Source organism: Haliaeetus leucocephalus, unplaced genomic scaffold (assembly GCF_000737465.1).
Source record: "Haliaeetus leucocephalus isolate CR32 unplaced genomic scaffold, Haliaeetus_leucocephalus-4.0 Scaffold295, whole genome shotgun sequence".
NCBI classification, from domain to species: Eukaryota; Metazoa; Chordata; class Aves; order Accipitriformes; family Accipitridae; genus Haliaeetus; species Haliaeetus leucocephalus.
The window spans coordinates 9,848,411-9,869,980 of NW_010972731.1; the positions used below are offsets into that span (position 1 = coordinate 9,848,411).

General features: G+C 42.7%; 1 protein-coding gene across 5 annotated transcripts; it reads left to right on the forward strand.

Annotated features, from left to right (window-relative positions):
* The first annotated feature begins 85 nt into the window (after positions 1-85).
* Positions 86-20,944, forward strand: COG7 (component of oligomeric golgi complex 7). 5 transcript variants are annotated; one of them, XM_010570512.1, is made up of 17 exons: positions 86-322; positions 909-1,057; positions 1,566-1,682; positions 1,864-2,032; positions 3,953-4,035; positions 4,812-4,934; positions 6,892-7,090; positions 9,210-9,337; positions 9,901-10,055; positions 11,201-11,317; positions 11,835-11,900; positions 12,669-12,855; positions 13,874-14,014; positions 14,474-14,557; positions 16,575-16,689; positions 18,977-19,120; positions 20,623-20,944. In XM_010570512.1, the coding sequence occupies exons 1-17, from the start codon at positions 157-159 to the stop codon at positions 20,787-20,789; spliced, it is 2,310 nt and encodes a 769-aa protein (XP_010568814.1). In that variant the 5' UTR covers positions 86-156; the 3' UTR covers positions 20,790-20,944. The 5 variants fall into 5 exon arrangements, with proteins under 5 accessions (XP_010568814.1, XP_010568816.1, XP_010568818.1 ...); XM_010570515.1 differs by having other exon boundaries at positions 248-322; positions 862-1,057; XM_010570514.1 differs by lacking the exon at positions 4,812-4,934.
* Positions 20,945-21,570: the final 626 nt, after the last annotated feature.

Consider the following 21,570-nt stretch of genomic DNA (forward strand, 5'->3'; position numbering starts at 1 on the left):
TCCGCCGACGGTGGCCGCCCGGCGGTTACGGTGGCCGGCAGGGGCCTGGCGGCGCGTTTCCTGGTGCGCTGCGGGGCAGCCGCCGCGGCCGGCCTGTCCCCGCCGCGGGCCCGGGGGCGAGACGAGGTGAGGTGAAGTGAAGGCAAGGCGGCGGCGATGGATTTCTCCAGGTTCCTGTCGGATGACTTTGAGGTGAAGAGCTGGGTGAACGCGGCCTTCCGGGCCGTGCAGCAGGAGGCCCCCGGGAAGGTGGACGCCCACGCCGCTACCCTGGTGATGAAGTTGCAGCTCTTCATCCAGGAGGTCAACAACGCCGTGGAAGGTGAGGTGGGCGGCGGGGGTCGTCAACGTGTCGGGCCGGAGACCGTGTGTGTGGGTTTTGTTGCTCCGGTGAAGCTTTCCTCCCGCTGCGGGACGGACTGGGGTGCTGCTGCAGGCTGCGTGTCCTGACAGATCCGCTCTCAACGCCGGGAAACGGCTGCCCCTGCCAGGGGAGGCTTAGGTTGGGTATTAGGGAAAATGGCTTCGGAGAGAGGGTTGTGGAGCACAGGCTGCCCGGGGAAGGGGTCGGCTCACCGTCCCTGGAGGGATTTGAAAGACGTGTTACGTGTTTAGGGACACGGTTTAGGGGTGGGCTTGGCGGCGTTTGGTTCACGGTGGACTCGGTGATCTTAAAGGTCTTTTCCAGCCTAAACGATTCTATGATTCTACGATAAAGTACGTATTTAAACGTACTTTGAAGCTTAAGTACTCTAAAGTTAAAACTAAAGTTTTGTTGTTTGTGTTTTGCTTTGTTGTTTGGTCTTTTCCAAGTATGGAAGGTTACATAAGATTACTGAAAAACTCCCTCTTTCCTGCAAGGGTTCTCAGGCCCTCCTTCCTCACTGCACTGCTTGGTGTTTCTGTAGAAACAAGCCACCAGGCTCTCCAGAACATGCCCAGAGTCCTCCGGGAAGTGGAGGTCTTGAAACAGGAGGCAACGTTCCTGAAGGAGCAAATGACCCTTGTTAAAGAAGATATCAAGAAATTTGAAGAAGACACAGCTCAGTCAATGCAGGTAGGTTCTTGTCTTACTCAGTATTTATTTGCAACTAGTGAAATTCTGGTTTCCAGGCTTGTTCATATTGAGCAATCTTCTGAACTCAAGATAGACAAAACCACTTCTATTAATGTTAATAGTAGAAAAACTGTGTGTGGCACAGACCAGTGCAATCTGCATTTCCTGAGGAACAGCTGATCATGCTTCAGTTCAGACAGAGTTGCTATTACCTGACTGGGGACACTGATTTCTGCCCAGATTTCTGCCTAATGTTAGCTGTGGTCCATTTTTCAGGCAAAGCGGATACTAAAAGTACAAATTCAGAATGCAAACTAACGTTTTGTTGTTTGACTTTGGAAGTTGATTTAATATCTCAAGCTCTTTCAGCCAACTCCTTCCTCCTTTTAACAGCATGATCTTTTCACCCAATTTTTAAAAGCCAAGCCAAAAATAACTCCCATAATACAAGTATCTATGACAGTCATCTTTTGTTTCAATGGGCAACGTTATATTTTTTTTTCTTCAGGTCCTGGTAGAGATTGACCAAGTGAAATCTAGAATGCAGTTGGCTGCCGAGTCACTTCAGGAAGCAGACAAATGGAGCACGTTAAGTGCAGACATTGAAGAGACTCTTAAAACACAGGTAGAGGCCCCATTATTCTTTTTGCCCTTTGTGCCTTCAGCTTTCCAGGGAAACTGAGTGTAATAGTAGGTTTTTGAAGTGACTCTAAAACACATACCTTTTTGTAAAATGTCATATGAAGCTGGCATTAATGCTTTCTGAAGTCATGTTTGGTAACTGAGTTGCCTTTCTCTGGTGGCAGGATGTGTCTGTGATTTCGGCCAAACTAACAAGTATGCAGAGCAGTCTGGCTATGCTTGTGGATACACCAGATTACTCCGAGAAGTGTGTGCATCTTGAGGCTCTGAAGAACCGACTAGAAGCTATGGCCAGCCCTCAGATTGTTGCTGCTTTTAATTCCCAGTCTGTAGGTCAGTAAGTCTTGGTGTCACTTGGTGCAGAGTTTATTGTCTTTAAAAGTAAGATGTTTTCTGGGTGGGGAGTTGATGTGCTGAAGGCTCCTGGCGCTGGGTTGTGCGCTTTTTCTGGTGGACCCAGATGCTGTGAAATGTTATGTGCTCTGCAGCTGCAGATGTGTTCTCCAGTGCATCTTTGATTTTCCTACAGTTTGGTGTACCTGTGGCCACTATGGGAAATAAGGAAAATATGAGCTGGTTTTATAGGCCATGTAGATGTATGAAATTGAGGTACTGAGGCAGGGCTGCTCTGCTGTCAGTGTTTAGTTACGCCATGAATGCTCTCCAAGTTGGAAGAGCTGCTCAAGTAAGCAGAAAGCCTCTGGTTTTGTGTTATTGTAGTGCCACTGGGCATTTCTGTTACACCTTGGTGTTGTAATCAAGAAGGAAATTTGCTTGGAAACATTCTGACTCCTTACTACCATGTAAAAGCTGTTTTATAAATTCTCCTTTAGAAAATTTGACTTCTTGTACTGCTCTTTTTGTTCCTCCTTTCCTCTCCTACTGTCACAGCACTTCTGAAAAATACTTGTTCTGGTTGTTGCCTCTCATCTGTGTGCACCGTGAGGTCCCAGTGAGAATCTGGGGCTGCTGTGCTTTTGCTGCACAGTGCTCTGGAGTTCTTGTCTATGTAAAGGCAAGGCGCAGCAGTGTGTGACTACAGACGGCTGGAGGGAGCGGAGGAGGGAAGAAGCTCTATGTGCTGTGCTTCTAACAAGTGTGCTTAATCTTTTGCATAGATCTCTCTCTTCTCCCTCCCATTCCTCTTCTGGCTTTTCTTCTTTGCACAGCTTCCTTTTTTCTTGGACTGTGCTCATCACCTTCACAGTAGGTCGGTCCCATGCCTTTTTTCTGCTGTTACAGTGCATTGACCTTTACAGACAAAATCAAGACAAAGGATGACATTTTGGAATATTTTCTCTGCTTAGGATGAAAGTAAATTGAATATTCGTCTGCTCTGTGAGTTCTCCACTAAAGAAAACATATAGGTGCAAGGAAGCTGCTGGCAGCAGGTCTGCTGGTACGAGGTCCTTTGCTTGGGCATACAGTTCAGAATAATTCACTTTAAGCACTGTTTGCATTCTCTTTCAAAATCTGTTCTGGCCATGTGGAGACATGGGCTTTTTTCCCATTGAAGAGAGTTTCTCTGTTACTGTGAAGTCATGTTTTTTCCTGAAGTCCAGCTCCTATAACTGTAATACAAGTCCATAACCATATCCCCAGAGAGTCTGTATTTGGTGACTTCCACAGCTGAAGAGCACTTCAAGTTACTTAGTGTTCTAGTTTATCTGCCTTCTGGGTCCTTTTTAAAAAACAAGGTCTCATTACTAATTTCTCTAACCCCAGATGTATTTTGTGGACAGAACTATAGTCATCCCCCTTACAGTACAAAACGAGCTTTTGATGAACTTGGATTTCAAAGCTTTGAGTAATGGCACCGTTAGCTCTTGCACAGTCTTGAGGCAGCTAGCTTAGGTATCAATTTGAGGAGTTCTGAAAGCAAAGCTGGAGGCTTTGTGAGGTATGTTCTAGTTTTGTAGATAGGGGCTTGCTTCTGGAAAATAATGATTCCCTTCTAGGAAATGCTCTGGTTTTATCTGTCTTTAACCAGCAAATGTATCTAGTATTAAGAAGTTAAATTTAAGAAGTTGCATTAATTCCTCGTGCCTGCTACCTGTTCTTGTTTGAATGTGGGTTTTAGGCAGTTCTGCTCCTATTTGAGAAGATAAGCAAACAAAAGGTGAAAGAGTGTGTCTTTCTATATAGGCCATTGTGCACACTCTCTTAAAAGAAGAATTCTCTTGCTGTTGGACTAATGTCTCACCCTAGGCTTTGAGACTGACTGCTAACTACTTATTATTTTGTTTTGTTTAGATCAGGCAAAAACGTTTGTTAAAGTCTTCACTGAAATTGATCGGATGCCCCAGCTTCTTGCTTATTATTATAAATGCCACAAGGTAAGTATTTTGATAATATTTTAATATGGAGGAATAAAAATTTTAATTCTTGCTTGGCTTGGACTGTAGGGGGAGCTGCTACATCATGTATTTTACCTTTCCTGTTCGGAGGAGGATGGATCCTGTTCTTTTCCATATTTCATTCTCTGACTTCACTTTCTGGCTCTTAACAGCTCTGGTTACTCCCCATGTTTCAAGAGTAATTCTCCATTCAGGACTTTGTGTTTATTCCTGCAACAGACACAGGATATGTGCGTTCTACTTGATTTCTCTGTGTCTTATAGTTTTGCTTTGCTTTTCTTGGATGTGGCTATGTCAGCAATAACTTTATTGCTGCAACTTGGCAGCTGCTGACTTCTGTAAACTCTTTTCAGGTAAGATTAAAAGTTGGAATTCCAGACAGTTCTGTAGCCATAACCTGATCCTCACATTTCTCTCATGACTCTGACTTTTGAGGATTAAGTTCAAGGCTAGGGCTTGCCAAGTATTTGAACTATTATGTGGGGGTATCAGTTACAGTCTCATTTTATGAGTAAAATACCAATGTTAATTAAATCTTTGAATCAACTAAGAAGCCTCTAGCTTCATGCTGAAAGTCTTTTCCTTCTGTGGTGCTGAATTATAGCAAAATGTTATTCTGAAATTGGGAGAGGGGACCAAGGGTAGGCATTGTGCTTTAGCAAAAGTGCTTTGCCTGGTAAGTTCTTGGTTTGAAATAACAAAAGCCAGATCTGTGGACTGTCAGTTCTCTTAGAATCTTCTTATTACCCCTGCAGGTGCAGCTGGTGGCCGTGTGGCAGGATCTTTGCCAAAGTGACTTAAGCTTAAATCGCCAGTTGACTGAACTGTATGACACGCTCCTTGGGACCTGGCACTCACAGCTTCAGTGGGCAGCACAGGTGCAGTGACTGTTTAATTTTGGTGCGGTGTATGGGAGAGGATGAGATTGAGCACACTCTCTTAATTCTCATAAAGCTCAGAATAGTTCATTGGTGCTCACTCTTTGAGTTATACTCTGTGCCTTATCTATGCAAAACAGGGCTTGCAACCTACTTTCTCTTTCTTGTCCAGCTCTTGCAGACAAGATTTGATTTCTGGTGTTCTACCAACAGCAAGGTTGCTGTGTTACTGACATTAAAGCTGCTCTATCACTTTCATCTGTATCTTAAGTTAAATCTAATTTGTTGGTGTTGCAAATGTGTTCTGTTGCAAGACATTTGAAATGCCTGAATTGCTTTATCACTTGGCTTGGAGGAAGCCCTCAAGGTCATGTTGGACTGATTCATGTCACTCTGTGTAAGATATCTGAGGGCTTCTGCTATCACCCCTTGGAGTGTGTGTACTTGTTTTTCCTGCCAATAATAATGTAGGATCCAAAAAAGTTATTGTCCTTTAGTGAAATGAAGAAATAAGTTCATATTGTTGAGCCTGTAAGAGGTTTTTCATCCATGAAGGGTAAGAGATTCTTATCTTCATGTTACAAAGCCTGGTGCAAATGCTAGGCCTGTACTGCAGAGAAGCTCTGTGCTTCCTTGAAATGTATTTTTTCTGCCTAATGATTTGATGTGAATTACAGGTCAGATGTCATATTACATTTTAGCAGATATTCTTTGAACTGGGGATTGTGAGAGAGAAATGGCACATGGGGCAGAGCTCATGTCACTCAGTGTCCTGTGTTGCTTCTGCTTTCTGAAGAATTCTTGGACCTTTTTCATGGTGATCCAAGCTTTCAAAGCAAATGAGTGAGAGTAGCTGACAAGAAAGTCACAATGACAGGCTGTAACACATTTTATGCTAGTAGAATTGAAGGTGGTGCATGTCAATAGAAGTTCTCAGCTGATTATGGTCTTTCTAGCCTTTCCAGTAGTGACTTCTGCCTATCTGACCAGTAATTTGCCTTGTGATATAGTACTATTTCTTCATGTTTTACTGATGTATGTGTTTATTCTCAACACACCTGTGTAAACTGAGTGCTCTGTTTTCAAATGCTCTTTTCTGGCAGGTGGTTTTTCGAATTACTATAGTGCCTGTGTTCCGCTGAATTCAATTTTTGACCTATACCTATTCTCTAGTTTCTTGGTTGCTGTATTCAAAGCACAGTTTCAGCAGTAAATATGTATTGATCTAGACTTACGTAATCAGGCTGTCCTGCATGCTAGGTCAGCGAAGTTCTTGCAGTCTTAGTAGACCTCTTTTGGTTTTGTTACCCCTTGTGAGATTTTTCAAATGTGTTTTTGTTCCCTTTTGGTTGGGAGCACCTGTCATCTGAGGACTCTGCGATCTGTTAGTGCACAAAATGTCATCTTCTTGATCTGTATATCACTGTCTCTCACTAGTAGGTAATTTTATATTAATTCTTTAATAGAAAGAAGCACACACCCAGCACAGTTTTCTGTGCTGGGCATGAAAAAGTCCAGATTGGGCTGCTGCTGCTTTCTTTCCCAACTATTTGCTCCCTGGTTATGGCAGCCTGCCTCTCTGCTGACAGCATTTGCAAACCCATCTGTTCTGCCTCTTCCATCCCTCTGTTTCAGGAGCCCAGGCCTCTGTGGCAAGGGCATAAGGGGGACTACAGTGGGCATGATTGCCCCTGGGAAGTGGAGCTGCTTGTGTGAAGGCTGCTTCTGCCAGCAGGGCAGCAGCACGTGCTCAGGAGGGCTGAAGAAGATATCAGCCCCTGGTCAGACAGGACCTGGTCAGTTTGGAGTGGGACAATCTGTCATTGTCTTTGCTGAGGCAGTGACATGTGGTTTGTACATTGTGGGGCTCTCTCTGGAAGCTATCTGCTGCTCTCTGCTGCCTGTCATGTTCCTCTGAGATAATGTGCTTTTGCTAGTAGCTTTTCTGCTACCACAGGTTTTCAAGAACCCCCATGAAATTGTGACTGTGTTGTTGATTCAAACTCTGGGAGCGTTGGTGCCTTCCATCCCTGTCTGCCTCAGCACTGCCGTGGAAAGAACGGGCCAAAACACCAAGCTGAATAAGCTGCTGGAGCTCTATGATGCCACCATCCACTTCGCAAAAGGGCTGGAAGTAGCAATGCTGCCAAACTTGAGTAAGGCTCTTGCACTGAATTTTGTCATTCCATTCTGTCAACTCCTTTGTTAAGTTCCATTGTGGGATTTTGTTTAGTTTTACGTGGAGGGAGGGATTCTCTCTTCTACAGTATTGACCAGTTAAGTGGCATTTGCACTTTTGTGTGTGTGTGTATGTGTTTATCTTGCACTAAAGATACTGACACAATACTGAATGAGTTTACTGAAACAGACCTGTTCTGAGCATGCTTGGTGTCTAGGGTAAATAATATTTAGCATTTTTCCTTTTACAAGCATTGCTATTTCTTCTGTCTAATGGATGAGGAAATGTCTCTAGGGAGGCTATCTGTGAAACCCATTGTGAAAGATCACAAAGCATAGAAGTTGAAGAGTTTCCTGGAATTAAGTCACACCTTACTAAACAAGAGAAAACCTGCTTGAAAGCTGCATCCATTGGATGCTTAAATTTTATTTTGTAGTTTTTCTGTTGCTATTGGCTTAAGTTTTAATCAAGTAAAAATGCAGGACCAAATACTATTTCTGAACCATTGGTAGTTTGTTCTCTAGCAGCATCCTTGGTGTTTGATTCAAAATCTGACCTGTTCTTTCCTTACCCTCTGATGTTTGTCATCTCATTTTGGTCATAACTTGATGAATAATTCCCACAAACCACAAAGTAGTGAGGTGCTGTGCTTACATAGGTTTATGTCTGACTTGAGCTGTTGGCTATTTATAGTCCTTTATTAATCTGGTAGGGCCCCTTCAAAGATTGGGTATGGGAAATTCCTAAATTAAAGCTAATGGAGCATTCCTAATGCTGTGTTTCCTGTGTTTGGTTCCTCATAACATTGTCTTGAGCTATTTAAACCCAGATTCTTACTTGATCACGTAAATTATGATTACTGGGCAATTTCAGGGAGTATGACTGTCATTGTGTCTGTTTTTGTTGTCTTTGTGATTGCATATTCTTGTCAGTCATTTGCTATCCTTGGCTTAGCTTAATTTGTGGTTTGTGATAGAAATTATTAAAAAGGACTTGGAAGAATTATGTCAAGCTCTAGCAGATGATGGAATAGGAAGACAGCTGCTGAACTGTTATCTGGGTGTGTTTTAAAAAAAAAAAAAAACCAAACCAAAAAAAACCCAAAACTTTATTTCCATCTCTTTTGCTGTGCGGTAAGATGTTTGGGAAGAGAAATATCTCGAGAATGGAAAGGCCAGGTGACTCAGTAGAACGGGATCAAACCTGTACCTACATGTGTGGGAGGACAAGGTTCAGTTATGATTCACAGGATAATTCAGGTTGGAAGGGACCTTGGGAGCTGATGTAGTCCAAAGTCCTGCTCCAGGCAAGGTCCGCTATGAGGTCAGACCACGTTACTCAGGGTATTGTCCAGTCTGATCTTGAAAACATCCAAGCATGGAGATAGCACAGGCTTTGGACAACCTGCTCCATTGCTTGTCTGTCCTTAGGGTGTAGAAGTTTTTTCTTATACCCAGGATTCAAAAATTATGGTTTGCTGCTAGTTTGAGTTTGGCAAAGCTTCACAGTAACAGCTGGTGTCCAGTTCTGATTTGAGAAATAATCATTCAGACCTGTTTTTTGTTTGGGTTTGCAGCTCCCTGCTGAACAGAATGGCACTGAAATGCTAAGTTCATGGTTCACGTTCAGCTTTGGTTGATGAACACCGTAAAGTAGTAGTACTAAGTGAATTGAGTTAGTGTCAATTATTTTAAGTATGAAACAGGCTTTCTGACAAATGAGGATTGCCCCTGTTTTAAGTTGTGGGAGTAATACGTTTCGCTTCTCAAATGGTTTCAGTACTTTCCTTCTACTGTAGGTTGGAATGTTTAATAGTTTTTTGTCACCCAGGCTGTTTTGGAGTAGTGAGTGATTATTTTCTTGAGGCACTTGTTGAGGTAGAACGTCTTGGTTTTAGGAAACAGGTAGAGATAATAACCTTGTGTTTAAAAAAATTTTTTTAAAAATCTGTGTAGTTGAGACTTAAAGCTGTTGGGCAACAGTCCAAGCCTGTGTGGGCAGCATGCTCTAATTGAAGAACTACTGCATATTGCTTAAAACAAGGTTTTTAGTAGCATGTTCATCTATTTGTAGACTAAACATCTGATTCTTTGTAGAGGAGCAGAACCTGGTAAAAGTGATGGAACTGGTGGAAGCGGTGTATGGTCCGTACAAGCCCTATCAACTTGAGTATGGAGACTTGGAAGAAGAAAATCTCCTCATTCAGATCAGTGCAGTGCCATTGGTAATGTAGCAGTCTTTGTTCAACTGCACAGGGAGAGGCTTGAAGCTTCGACTAAGGGTCTATGAGGGTCTTTGTCATAGTTATTGCTCTCTTTCCTCCTCTAATTTTTTTCTGTTTGCAGTATATTTTTTACTGTTAAGTAAATTTTGTTTAAGAAATGAAGTTAATTTCAGCAGCCCTGTCAGGTCGGAGCTAACTCCTTTCTTCTTCTCCTTCACCCAGTAACCAGCACTGTGTGGATCTGCTGGAGAAAGACTTTACAGGTTCAATAGACTTTATTAAGGACAGGATCTGGGGTAGGAAAGTCCTTTTAGTAGAAGATTCTGTTGTTGGCAGAACTGTTTTTCCTTGAAGACGTGGTAAACACAGGATTTGGCAGCCTGACTTTTATTAACTGTCACTGTGCAGGAGGGTGGAAGCAACCAGCATTGTTCTCCCTTAAGTGTTTCACAAGATTGGAGGATACTGAGAGAATGATGTGTTACACAAGGTGTCTTGTCTTTAATGCCTGGACACTCACTGAAAGAAGAGTCAGGCTCAACTTTGTTGTTGTTGTTATTTAGGAGCATTGGGAAGTAATTGACTGTGTCCAGGAACTGAACCATTCAGTCAGCAAACTCTTCATTCTGGCCTCTGGAGCCATCGACAACTGCATTAAACTCACTGATGGACTGGGAGTGTGTGGGCTCCTTAAGGCCCTGAAAGCTCTGTTCACAAAGTAAGGTGCTTTTAGTTACACTGCTGCATTTATCCTAAGGGAGTAGCAAGTATTCCGTTTGTGGCCAAGGACTTTGTAGTTTATCAAAAACGACTGAGAGCGGAAAGTATCTGGAACTGTAATATGAATCATCTGATATCCCTTCCTACCATTTCGGTCAGGCAGTGACTATTTCTTAGGGGAAAAATGGAAGCTTTTTATGGCTAAATCAAAGACTTTTCTCGGCTGTTTTCTGTTTTGGTTGGGCTGAATTTTCATTTTTAATAAATTCTTTTGAAGGGGAAAATGTTTCCCAAAATGAACAAAGACAAATTAGGCTGATGAAAGTGGGTCTCAGTGGGGAAATACGTACTTACTGGGACAGGTGACCTCACATTCAGAATCTACCTGTAAGTGCAGGAAGCCCTAGTGAGTAAGGTTCACTCTAAGTTCTTGTTTTAAAGTTGTCACTGACAGCCCACTTAGATAGTATTCCAGTGCTGATTACCTCCTTATTCTTTCCTGATACCAAAAGAGCTGTTCACAAGGTATAAATCAAACTGTTATCTTGCTGCCCTGTGGAGAAGAAGGAAGAGGAAAACACACTTCTCTGATCTCACTTTCTTTATAGGCAATTTACATAGCAGCCTGCATGCCTCCAGCTTATGGGCCTTATTTAAAACAAAAGTGGGGGGGGGCAGTGTGGAAAACAAAATGTTCTCCTTTTTATCCATGTTCTTATCTGGGGAGTAACTGAGAAAACAAATAAATGAGATTGTTGTCCTGGGCTAAGGGCCAAGTGTTGTTGCAGTAGCAGTAGCCTTATAAACTTTTTCTGATCTTAGTCATACGTTCTCTTGGGAGTGGAGAGATCCTAGTAACCCATGTGCAGCAAATTGAAGTAGCCACACGGTATCTGTTACTCTTGAGTTTCTCCCTGTCTTCCAGTGGAGGCTTGAGTGGGCTGTGGCTGGTCAGTTCTTCACATCCATGTGTTTGGACTGGAACAACAGTGTCTCGTCTGAACTCCTCTTCCTTTAATATTTCTTATTCTTATTTGACCCTTGTAGAGGACTGAATGAGCAAATTGCAGGACATGCAGTTATGCTGCTCTCCAACCTATTCTCTTATGCTGGTGCTTATCTCTTCTCCATTTCTCATTACAGGTATACATCTGACTTTACGAATACATTGCAGTCTATACGAAAGAAATGTAAGCTGGATGATGTCCTATCAGATTCCCTTTTCCAGGAGGACTGGACTGCATTCCAAAACTCTGTCCGGTAAAGGGGATTTTTTTTGCCCAGCTCAGAACTGATTTTTGTATCAAAGATGAAATGGAATTACTCGGGGTCAGTTTACACAAGTTCTTAGTGCAGAATGCAGGGCTATGCCCACTTAGCTGCAGTGCTGCTGGGAACATTAGTGACTGGGTTTCAGGTTGGTGCTGGCACAGTAAGTGCTATGAGGCTCCCCACCCTGTCTGGAGCAAGGCTGCATGTCATATCGCTTGAAATGTCAGCAGCTCTTAGCATTTTCCTGGTGACACTGAGCTGGCCTTAGCCATGATGACAAGAAGTAGCATGTGGATGAGGCTGTTGGGCAAAAAACCTCAGTATGTTATCAAATGGATGCAGAGTTAATAGCCAAATTAATTCTTGACACATGTCCCCTGTGGGCTGTAGTTTGGTTGTTGCATTATATTACTGATTGACATGTGTCTGAGATGGGTTGTCTGGGGAGGGGTCTGGCATTATCTGCCTCAAATCTCACATGTGTTTTTGTCTTGTTCTTTCCTAGGATAATTACTACTTGTGGTGAGCTCCTTCGTCAGTGTGGAGACTTTGAGCAGCAACTGGCCAACAGGTAAGCGTTGCTGAACTTAATTCATGAGCTGTCAACATAGGTACCAAGTTGAAAGAAAACAAACCCCAAGGTGCTTTTGTTGCATAGACCATGGAGGGAAAGCAGCCACTGTGATTTCCCCCCGCTGCCCCTCTCCATCTTTTGAAATGTCAGAGATGGGTTGCAGACTGTTCCACTTAGTTGTGTACCCTGAGACAGTCACAAGAATCCTTTTTCTTGGATACCTGGTTAGCCATCAAATGGACTGCCAGATTGGGGTCAGGAAGGAATTTTCCACCAGATCAAATTGGCAAGATTCTCACTCCCCTTGTGACATGGGGCATGAATCATTTGCTAAAATGAATCTAGGTGTGCCTTAACTGATCAATTCCTTGTAACTTGAGGAGTGTCAAGCACAGGCAACATGTAGATCTTTTGTTGCTTGTCAGCAGTGCACTGTTCAGCCTCTTGTACATTGAAATGCTTTAGTCTGACTTGAGTGCCTGTGCTTTGTATAGGACACAGTGGCCTGCAGTGCACAGGAGGCTGGGTTTGTTTCATATTTGCTAGATGTTCTGAGAGCACAATCCTCTCTTTTTCATCTCAGTATTTTTGCAGTTTTTGAGTTGCACAGTAGATGTGAGAGTTGGCTGTAATTAACATCTGCCACCAGTGAATACTCGCTCCCTTGAAGTAACATAAAGGTAGTGTTGGTCCTTGGACCAACATGAGAGCAACAGTGCTGATTTTTGAGGATTTTGCTGGTGACTTTTGTGTACTTGTTTTCAGGATTTTATCAACTGCTGGGAAGTATCTCTCGGACTCCTACAGCCCTTGTAGTTTTTCTGGCTTTCAGGATACCAGTTCTGCAGAAAAGAAGAGCTCCGTAAAGAATCCCTGGCAGGAGTACAATTATCTTTTGAAGGAGAATCCATCCGAGTATGCCAACCTTATGGAAACACTTTACACTCTAAAGGTAGCTTTGGTGCCTGGGAGAGCCTGCCTCTATCACAGGATGCTGTTGGGCCCACATTTGGTAGATGAGACCTGGATTCCCCCTACAGCCTGATTACATTTTGTCCTGAGCTGCAGCCTTTTGATGGGCTATGTTCCAAGTCTTCCACAGAGACACCGATCCGTGGAGAGATTGAAATGTTCAAACCCAGGAAGTCTGGGCTCATTCCATCTCTCCCCAGATCCTGGCTGTGTTTTGTGAACATGCTCTTATCAGTTCAGGTGAGGGAGATTTTGTCACAGAACGCATTGGGAAGATTGCGTTGGAGCTATCTCAAATTCTGGAGCCTACATACTAGCTTCGCAAGACTTTCTTTGCCACTTATGCTCTGCTGCCATATCCATTCTGAAATATAATTATGCAAGATCATTCATGCATGCATCTGTGAACAGGGTAGAACGACTCTAGTTATCTTCTTGTGGATCTAAGTTATGTTTGCCATCATCAGTCACATGTAGTAGTGAAGTCAAGGTTATGAGTTCTGTCTCTTATTTCCTTAGAATGTTTTGATTTCTTTTGCACTTAATTTACCTGCAACTTGTGCAGCTCTGCCTTCAGTGTTAAATGTTTGACTTTAAACCTTTGCTAAATAGTCAGATTCCCTAGGTACACTTCACATAAAATTTTTGCTTAATTCCATGCAGGGAATCAGTTAGTTGTGCCCTCTGAGTAAAAGGCAGTTTTGCCATCTTCTCTGCAAGTTTCCCAGTATCTAGCCTATACTGGTGCCTGGCATGGCTGGAATGTGATGCTGATTATTCGTTTTATGTTTCAGGGAACAGTGCACAGTTTCTGTCTTGAATAACTGGTTGGAATAGGGCATCCCAAAGAAAATAAACTGTGCCATTGCAGAGGAGGGCTCTTTTGTATTAGGATGGCCCAATAAATACCGCTTTAAGAATGTTAACATAGCTCCTCTGTGGTCAGCATAATGACTTCCATAAGTAAACATTTTTCTGTGCCTCTGTGTGTGTGTTAGGAAAAAGGTACGAGTAACCACAACCTGTTGTCTTCATCGCGATCTGCCCTAAGCCGCCTCAACCAGCTGGCACACCACTTGGCTTTTGATTCTGTTTTTCTTCGCATCAAACAACAACTCTTACTCATTTCAAAGATGGAGGTGAGTAATGGGTATATTGATCTGATCTGAACTGGCAAGGTTTACCCTTGGGATACCTTATAGTGGAGTACAGCTGATTGTTGCTTACCTTCCTCCTTTTCAGAATGTTTCCCTCTGGTATCACATTTCTTCCATGAGCTACAGTCAGTGGAAAAGTTCATCTCCTTGCATCCACAGCATTTGCGACAGACAGCTATGTTTGCAAGCTCTGATGTTTGTTTGAGATGCTTTTCTAACCTGTGTGAGCATGTATTTCCCACAGGGAGCTGTGTGGAAAGGTTGTGTATGTTTTGGGCCTGAGGGAGGACAAGGGAAACAGTTTTCTCGCCATCTATGTTCTGCTCTCGAGAAGTCCTTGGGTAGTCACAGTTCATGTCACTGGGCAACCGCTTCCTAGAACACTGATAGGCTTCATGCTCCAGGAAGTCATAGATTCATTCTGTACTTTTTGCCCTACAGGGTTGGAATTCTGGTGGCATTGGTGAGACCCTGACAGATGACCTGCCAAACTTCAGCCTGACTCCTCTGGAATACATCAGCAATGTAAGAGCATGCAAGGGTAGTTACTGGAAGCCCAGTGCTCTTCTGTTTCCCCAATTTTTTGTAAAATCTTAGTATTTGTTAAAGTTGTTATATGATGGTGATAGATGCTCTCAGTGGTCCAGCCCTCATCAGTTGGGTTGTGCCATTCATTGTAGCTTTTATGAAATCCCTGTCAAGTTCTGGAATAGCAAAAGAATGTCAGGAGCACAAGGAGAGGTTCCTCCCTAGTGAACTGGGCTGTTTACAGTGTTAACTCTTGTAATGGGATGGAAAATGCCAACTTTTGTTTCTAGTGGTGAATACTGAGTGTATCTTCATAATGCAGCTCATGTAGCAGAGAAGTTTCTGCAATGTGTATTGGAGTGATTTAATCACACTATGAAGTTAAAACAAGTCTTGAGCTCTTACCCTTCTAATCCCCATGTGACTCCCTGGTTTCTCTTTCTGATGGAATAACAATGAAACCTTTCTGGCAGTGAGGTGTCTGAGTGGAAAAGGAGAGTGAGCTGTTCATTCTTTCTGACTAGGCACTCCTCAGTTTGGAACAGCATTCAAATTGCTCTCCCATTCTCTTGGTTGGTGTTTCAAGTTGCTGCCACATTTGCAGTTCAGATATTAATATTAGCTGCTATTACTATTTCAATGCAAAGTATAATTTGATAAGCAAGTTTTTTTATGTTACTACCATTCTGTGCATCACACAGGGAATGGATTTTTCAAGGACAGGCTGCAGCCAAAAGCTTTTGATATTTTGGTTTCCTCTGGCTTATGGCCTACAAACTTACATTCTGCTTTTAAAGCTTTAAAAAAAAAAAAAAAAAAAGAGAGGAATGTATAGAAATGGGTAGTCAGTGGCAGAATTTTATCATGGGTAGTTTGAATTTAGCTATCTGAGAGACTTTTATGCGGTTTAGAAAGCTCATGGGCAGTGTATAAGGTGAAACTTCAAGGGAAGGTTGCTACTGAATTCTCAGTAGCTTTCTAATTAACACAGGTCACAGAGAGAGACGTGCATGGGTGGTAAGAGGCTGAATCTGCTCACCTGCCACTTTAACTGAAAGTTAAACTGAGATGTGTATGATCATTACTCAATTCTGTGAGGAATCAAAAGACATTTCTGCCTGTCCAAGGCACAGAGGAACTTCAGAAAATTTCAGATACAAAGCATTTGTTTTCTGACATCTTTTCAGATCTACCATTTATCCTGCTGCTGAGTAATAGTAATAGGTGGGCCAAGACCGAGCCAGATTCTCTCTCTCGGGTAGTCTTGAGATAACACTGCTGCACTGTGCAGTAAAATTGACAACTGGAAAAACTAGCATAGAGTTTAGAAACAAATTGATGTGGCATATGTGCTGTGAAGAGATAAGAAGATGTGAAGATAAGAGATAAGAAGAGATGTGAAGAGATAAGAAAAGGCAGGTGTTGTGAGCTCAGGAAAAAGCTGTTAATGAGCATGCTCCATAATGGGGAGGCAGAGTACTCTGAATTGTATCTGCACCTAGGAAAATTCTCTGAAGCAGCAGATAATAATTTATAAACAGTGCAGTATTTGTTGTATGCCTGAAGTTATATAGCTCATGTGTGCGAATTTGTGAGCATGGTCCCTTTTGGGGAGTGATACATTTCTGTAATTCATTATTATATTGTCACTTGAATATGTGTTTCTTCTCCAGCGGTTTTGTTTGGTTCAGTCTCTTGGATTCTGCTCTAGAAAACAAATTGCCAGGAACACTCCAGAGATCAAAGATTTGCTTGGAGTAACAGTTCTCTGTACAGGTTTTTCTTAACATCGTTTCAACGACTGGTTCTCTGACCTTGTGAAAAATTATTTCTTTTACAAAGTGTAATGATGAGCAAGACCCAATTTGTTTCTGAGCAAATGTAGTTTAGTGAGTTGCTGTCATGCTCAGCTTTCTGCTTTCAGGTGTGGATTACTGCAGTTGACTTTTTTTCTCTAGCAAAGTACTTGCTTCACATTTGTTCAGTGACTCAGCTCTTTGTGCTTTTATTCTAGATTGGGCAATATATTATGTCACTTCCTCTCCACCTTGAGCCATTTGTCACTCAGGAGGATTCTGCTTTGGAACTGGCATTACATGCTGGAAAACTGCCTTACCCCCCAGAACAAGGTAGGATGAAACCAAAGACTTGAAGTGTCTGCAGGAAAGTTTTCACTTTTTGACGTTACATGGGTGTGATGTGTTATGGTAACATAGCTATTTGAGACCCATTTCCTATTGTCTAGTCATGCTGTTTCTTCCAAGAGTCTCTTAGTAATATGCAGGAGGAGCCTCTAAATAATGAGTAAAACTTTTTCAGGTCTGTTCAAACCAGAAGCTTTAGCTTGGTCGATTTAAGTTTAGTGTTCATTAAAACTGTGGTTTGGGTGCAGGGTCTGAAGTATTACTGTTTCAGAGCTGGAGCAGTATTTAATATCCTAGGTGCAGGGAGTGAACAGGAGGTACTTGGGGTCAGTTCCCAAACTCTGAGGGGAACCATTGAACCATCTAGCCTGAAAGACTTCTCAAGTTAGCTTTTGTAGCTTCTGCTCTTTATCAGGCTGTCCACTAGGACTGTGTAACAGCTTGCTGAAGGGGGGAGTCTTGCTCCAGCTTTGCACTCCTGCCCTCTCCTTTGTGCTGGTTCCACCGTAGCACCATTTCCATTCATTAAGCCCACAGAAAGGTATTCACTTTTTTCTGGCCTAGATTCTCTCAAAAATGTGTCAATAAAGTGATTTAAATCAACTTCCTAAGAGGTCTGCTATGCAACAGAGCTGGCAGGAGTGCACAGCAAGGAATAAGCAAAGAGGAAGCTTGTGACCATGTTTAGAAGTGGTGAGTTGTTAGGTTGGCTGACCCTCTCATGAAATGTCCCCATCTACTGAAGAAAACAAGCCTGCGCTGGTGATGATACAGTGTATTCTTATCCCCAGACAGCATCTAAGCTGGGATTCTTGTAACAACTGCTGCCAGGAGCTAACCTGGTATGAAGCTTTCCATCTTCAGACTCTAGTGAAATCTGGAGAGAATGTCCCGTAAGCTTAATTGTACACTAGTCACTTGTAGTATAAAATATGCAGTTCTCTATAGCCTTGCTTGAGAACCACAGCCCCTGAAGTTGTTGCTAGAAAAAGAGGAGCCCCTGAGCTCCTTTCTTCAGGAATAGATATTTGTTCTCAAGCAGGATAGTAATGCTGTTTACTTGTAAACAACTTTTTTCTCTGCCTCTTTTCTCTGTAAATCCAGGAAAAAATACTGTTACACCCTGTGTGACAAGCTAACCTGTGCTCATCTGTTACAAACGTTAGGAGCCCATGGTCAGAAACTGGTCTGCTGTCTGTCTTGTTTTGGACAGGTTCTGCATCTTTGGGAATTTCTTTTCTTAAGGGTCCAACCATGTGTTCTAGTCCCCATAGTCAGGTTCTTGCTCAGTAAGGACACAATTCTGGAATGCTGACCACTTCATTTAAATTCCTTTTTCATCCTATATTAACTCCAGCTGAAAAATCATTAGAGCTCCACTGCTCCTTCCAGTGCCACCTGAGTCTCTAGTGATTAGATGCCAGCCACAATGATTAAACTCCCCGTGCTGAAGAAGTTCAGTGGGTGCTGTGGGTGGCTGCTGTTTGAGACAGCTATGGCCCAGGCGCCTCTTCAAAACTTTATCCCCAGAATGCACCAAGGAGTTCTTTCTGCCTGTCATTCCTTAATTTCTTGCAGGAAGCCGAGTTTTGGCTCGCATTCGTTCTTCACATGGCTGTCCTTACCTGTTGTGTCATTAATCCTGCTGCAGTTAACAACAGTAACTACGTAATGCTTCACAGCAGATTGGCAGCGCGCCATGGTGTGCTGTGGTTAATATCTTCTCAGTATTTATTTCCACTGATAATCAAGGAAGCATAGAGCTTGGTATTTATAGTCTTCCTGTAGCCTTCTGAGAATATGCTCTTTAGTTCAGGTTTTTGCGTTACTTTTGTCATCTTAAAGCATTTACATATTTAATAGCTTGTTAATTTTCAAAACACTGATGAACACGGGATGCCTTTAGGACTTGAAAAAAGCCCCTGTCATTGCAGTAGTTTGTAAACTACTCCTGGAAGATGATCCTCTAGAACATGCCAGGCAGTGCCCCTGATCCCAGCCTGATCACCTGTCAGCCCTTCAGAAATGACTTACCTGGAGAAGTAATAGAGGGAAGTAAAGTGTTTTGGGTCTTGAGCTAACTTTCAATGTTGTATAGTATCAGGGAGGATATGTAACTGCTTTGATTACTCCAAAAACAGCTGATAAACTCTGAATATCTTAATGTCCTGTTGAAGAAACAGTTAACCATTTATGAATTACATTTGTTTTACAAAACCAGCAAATGCAGGTGAGTGAGACTGCTGACAGCTAATGAGAATTTTCTGTCCAGGAGATGAATTACCTGAGCTGGACAACATGGCTGACTACTGGCTGGGCTCCATTGCCAGAGCTACAATGCAAACTTACTGCGAAGTTATCCTGCAAATACCAGAGCTCACAGTACATTCGACAAAGCAGCTTGCCACCGACATTGGTAAGCTCAGTGCATACGTTGTCCTGATAACTGTTGCCATAACACATGGGCTGCTCTGTCATTACATTAGATTTGAAGAAACTGTGGTGTGGGTTTCTCCTTTAATCGTGAGCATGTTGATCTGATACCTGGCATGGTGGAGTGGTTCACAGCTTCTCTTTTGCAAAGTGGTCTGTCACATCCCTCTTTGAGGAAAGGATGATGTTCCAGTAGATACTCCTGCTTCTTCACTGCTTTGTGTTTCTGACTGTGGAAGTCAAAGTCCTTCTGAACTGTGAGGAGTCCCTTACAAGCCAGTCTTAGCAAGAAAGATGTGTGTATATAATCTATTCAAGTGTGGCACTGCTCTTTCCCCTCTCATGGGAGTGCTGTGTACTGCCAGTATATGCCATATAGGGGGTACGCAGCATGTGTCAAGCCTTTTGGGAAGTGCTCCAGTGGATTATGAAGGGGACAGCTGGTTGATTTCTTCCATTCGCTTGATAGCTGAAGTAGGGAAGGTCAGCTAAAGGCCTTCTAAAAGTTGTTGTGGAGCGCTTGACCAGCATCCTCTTTTTTACAGAACCTATAGGACCAGCTCCCCTGCCATGGTTAACTTATTGCCCTGCTGCTCTGAAGGTGCTAGATGACTAAATTACTTTCAACATGAAGAAATTTTCAGCATCAAAGTGGGAGATAGTTGGCACATGTTGTTCATTTCTTCCTTCTACTATGCCAGGCAGGGTGACTGAGGGAGGACTGATGGAAGGTGTTGGGGAAAGCGTTTCTGCAGCATATGGAGGAGATGGGTTTTTCTTATCCGAAGCCGATGGAAGTGTTACCTCGAGACCACTACAGCTATTGTAAATGCCAGTTTGTCTTGTCTTTGCTGTAAATCATGGATGCTGACTTCCCCATGGCCAAGCTCAAAAATAAGGATGCAGACAATATCTCCTCAGCTCACCTGATCTCCTCAGCTCACCTGAAAGTAGGCTTCAATGCCAGTGAACTCAGCCTGAATACTTTTTTTTTTTTTTTTTTTTTTGGCATTGCTTAAAAACGAACCAGTGGATTAGAGGCTGGTTGCTTGGCATTCTCCCTGCCATCCTTAATTCCCCAGCTGACTTTGAATCAGTGAGCTGGAACTCTCTCCTGCCTTGACAGCCATTCACTTCTGCAGAACTTCCCAGCTTTGTTGCAAGCTCTTTGCCTTTGAAGGTGTGCTTGTGATCCTTTATCTGTGACCCTGGTGACTGACCACCCCGAGGGTGTTGTGAGCAGATACTGAAACGTGGTGGAATGTGTCTCAGTCCTCTGAACAAAACAAATGGTTGTCTAAACTAGTGTACAGGAAGCCAAAAATACACACCAGTCAGTACAGTTAGATTCCAAACACACTGCCGTTTTCTGTGGTTTGGACCTATCAGTGACAGGATTCTAGCTGTCGTGAAGAACAAAGGATAACTTTCATTAGCACACTGTCTGGTACCCGTTCAAATACATGTTTATCCTTAATCTTACAGATTATCTCATAAACGTGATGGATGCCCTCGGCCTTCAGCCATCAAGAACACTGCAAAATATTGTAACTCTGTTGAAGGCAAAACCAGAGGACTACCGGCAAGCTGCAAAAAGTGTGCCCCGCAGAATGGCCAGCAGCATCGGTGCAATGAGAGGCCTGGAGTGTTAGCTGTAATGTCCCTGCTGCTGGACACTGTTCAAGGGCTGAACTGTTTGGGTTGATTTTATTTCCCTATAAACTTTGCAAGAACAGTGAAAATATCTCTGGGGATTAGGGCAATTTATTTCTGAATATCTTTTAATAAATGTCTTTGTCTAGGAAAAGCTTGCTCCATTTTTCCATCCTTAGAAATAAGGAAAGATGTCCTACAGCCTAATTTACCAAGAACTGTCTGGATGACCTTGAGTAGACTGAGCAGTGCTGGCTTCTGACTAGAAATGTTCTGCCGGTTACTGGAGAGTTCATGCTTCATGGCGGTGAGATGACTGGCTTTTTCAGAAAATTTAATCAATTCTGAATCTAAAATTATGGGGTAGGTGCAACAAAGATTGACTGATTGGAAGCTTTTCTACCTGGGGGCAATCATCATTGCTCAACTCTGTCATTATTCACAAAGTGAGGAAGACAGTCTCATCAATTAGTAGATGAGGCATGATCAAGCTCAACCCTGAGAATAAAACCTGTTTTGTAGGTTGTTCCTTGTGTGATTAATGTATTCTACTGAAAGCTATGGAGTTTATAAGAAATTTAATGAAAGTGTTGCTTTCTTGTAAAATTTATTAAAGCCTGGTATATAGATCTTTGTAAAACAACTCATCTAGCCTAAGTGTGCTTCCAACACTCCCACAGCTTTTTTTCTTAGGAGAAAACTGGATGGAATACAGAGTCCCAAAATTGGAATGCCAGCTGTGTCAGATGCTGCTGGGTAACATCCCACATGCACACTCTT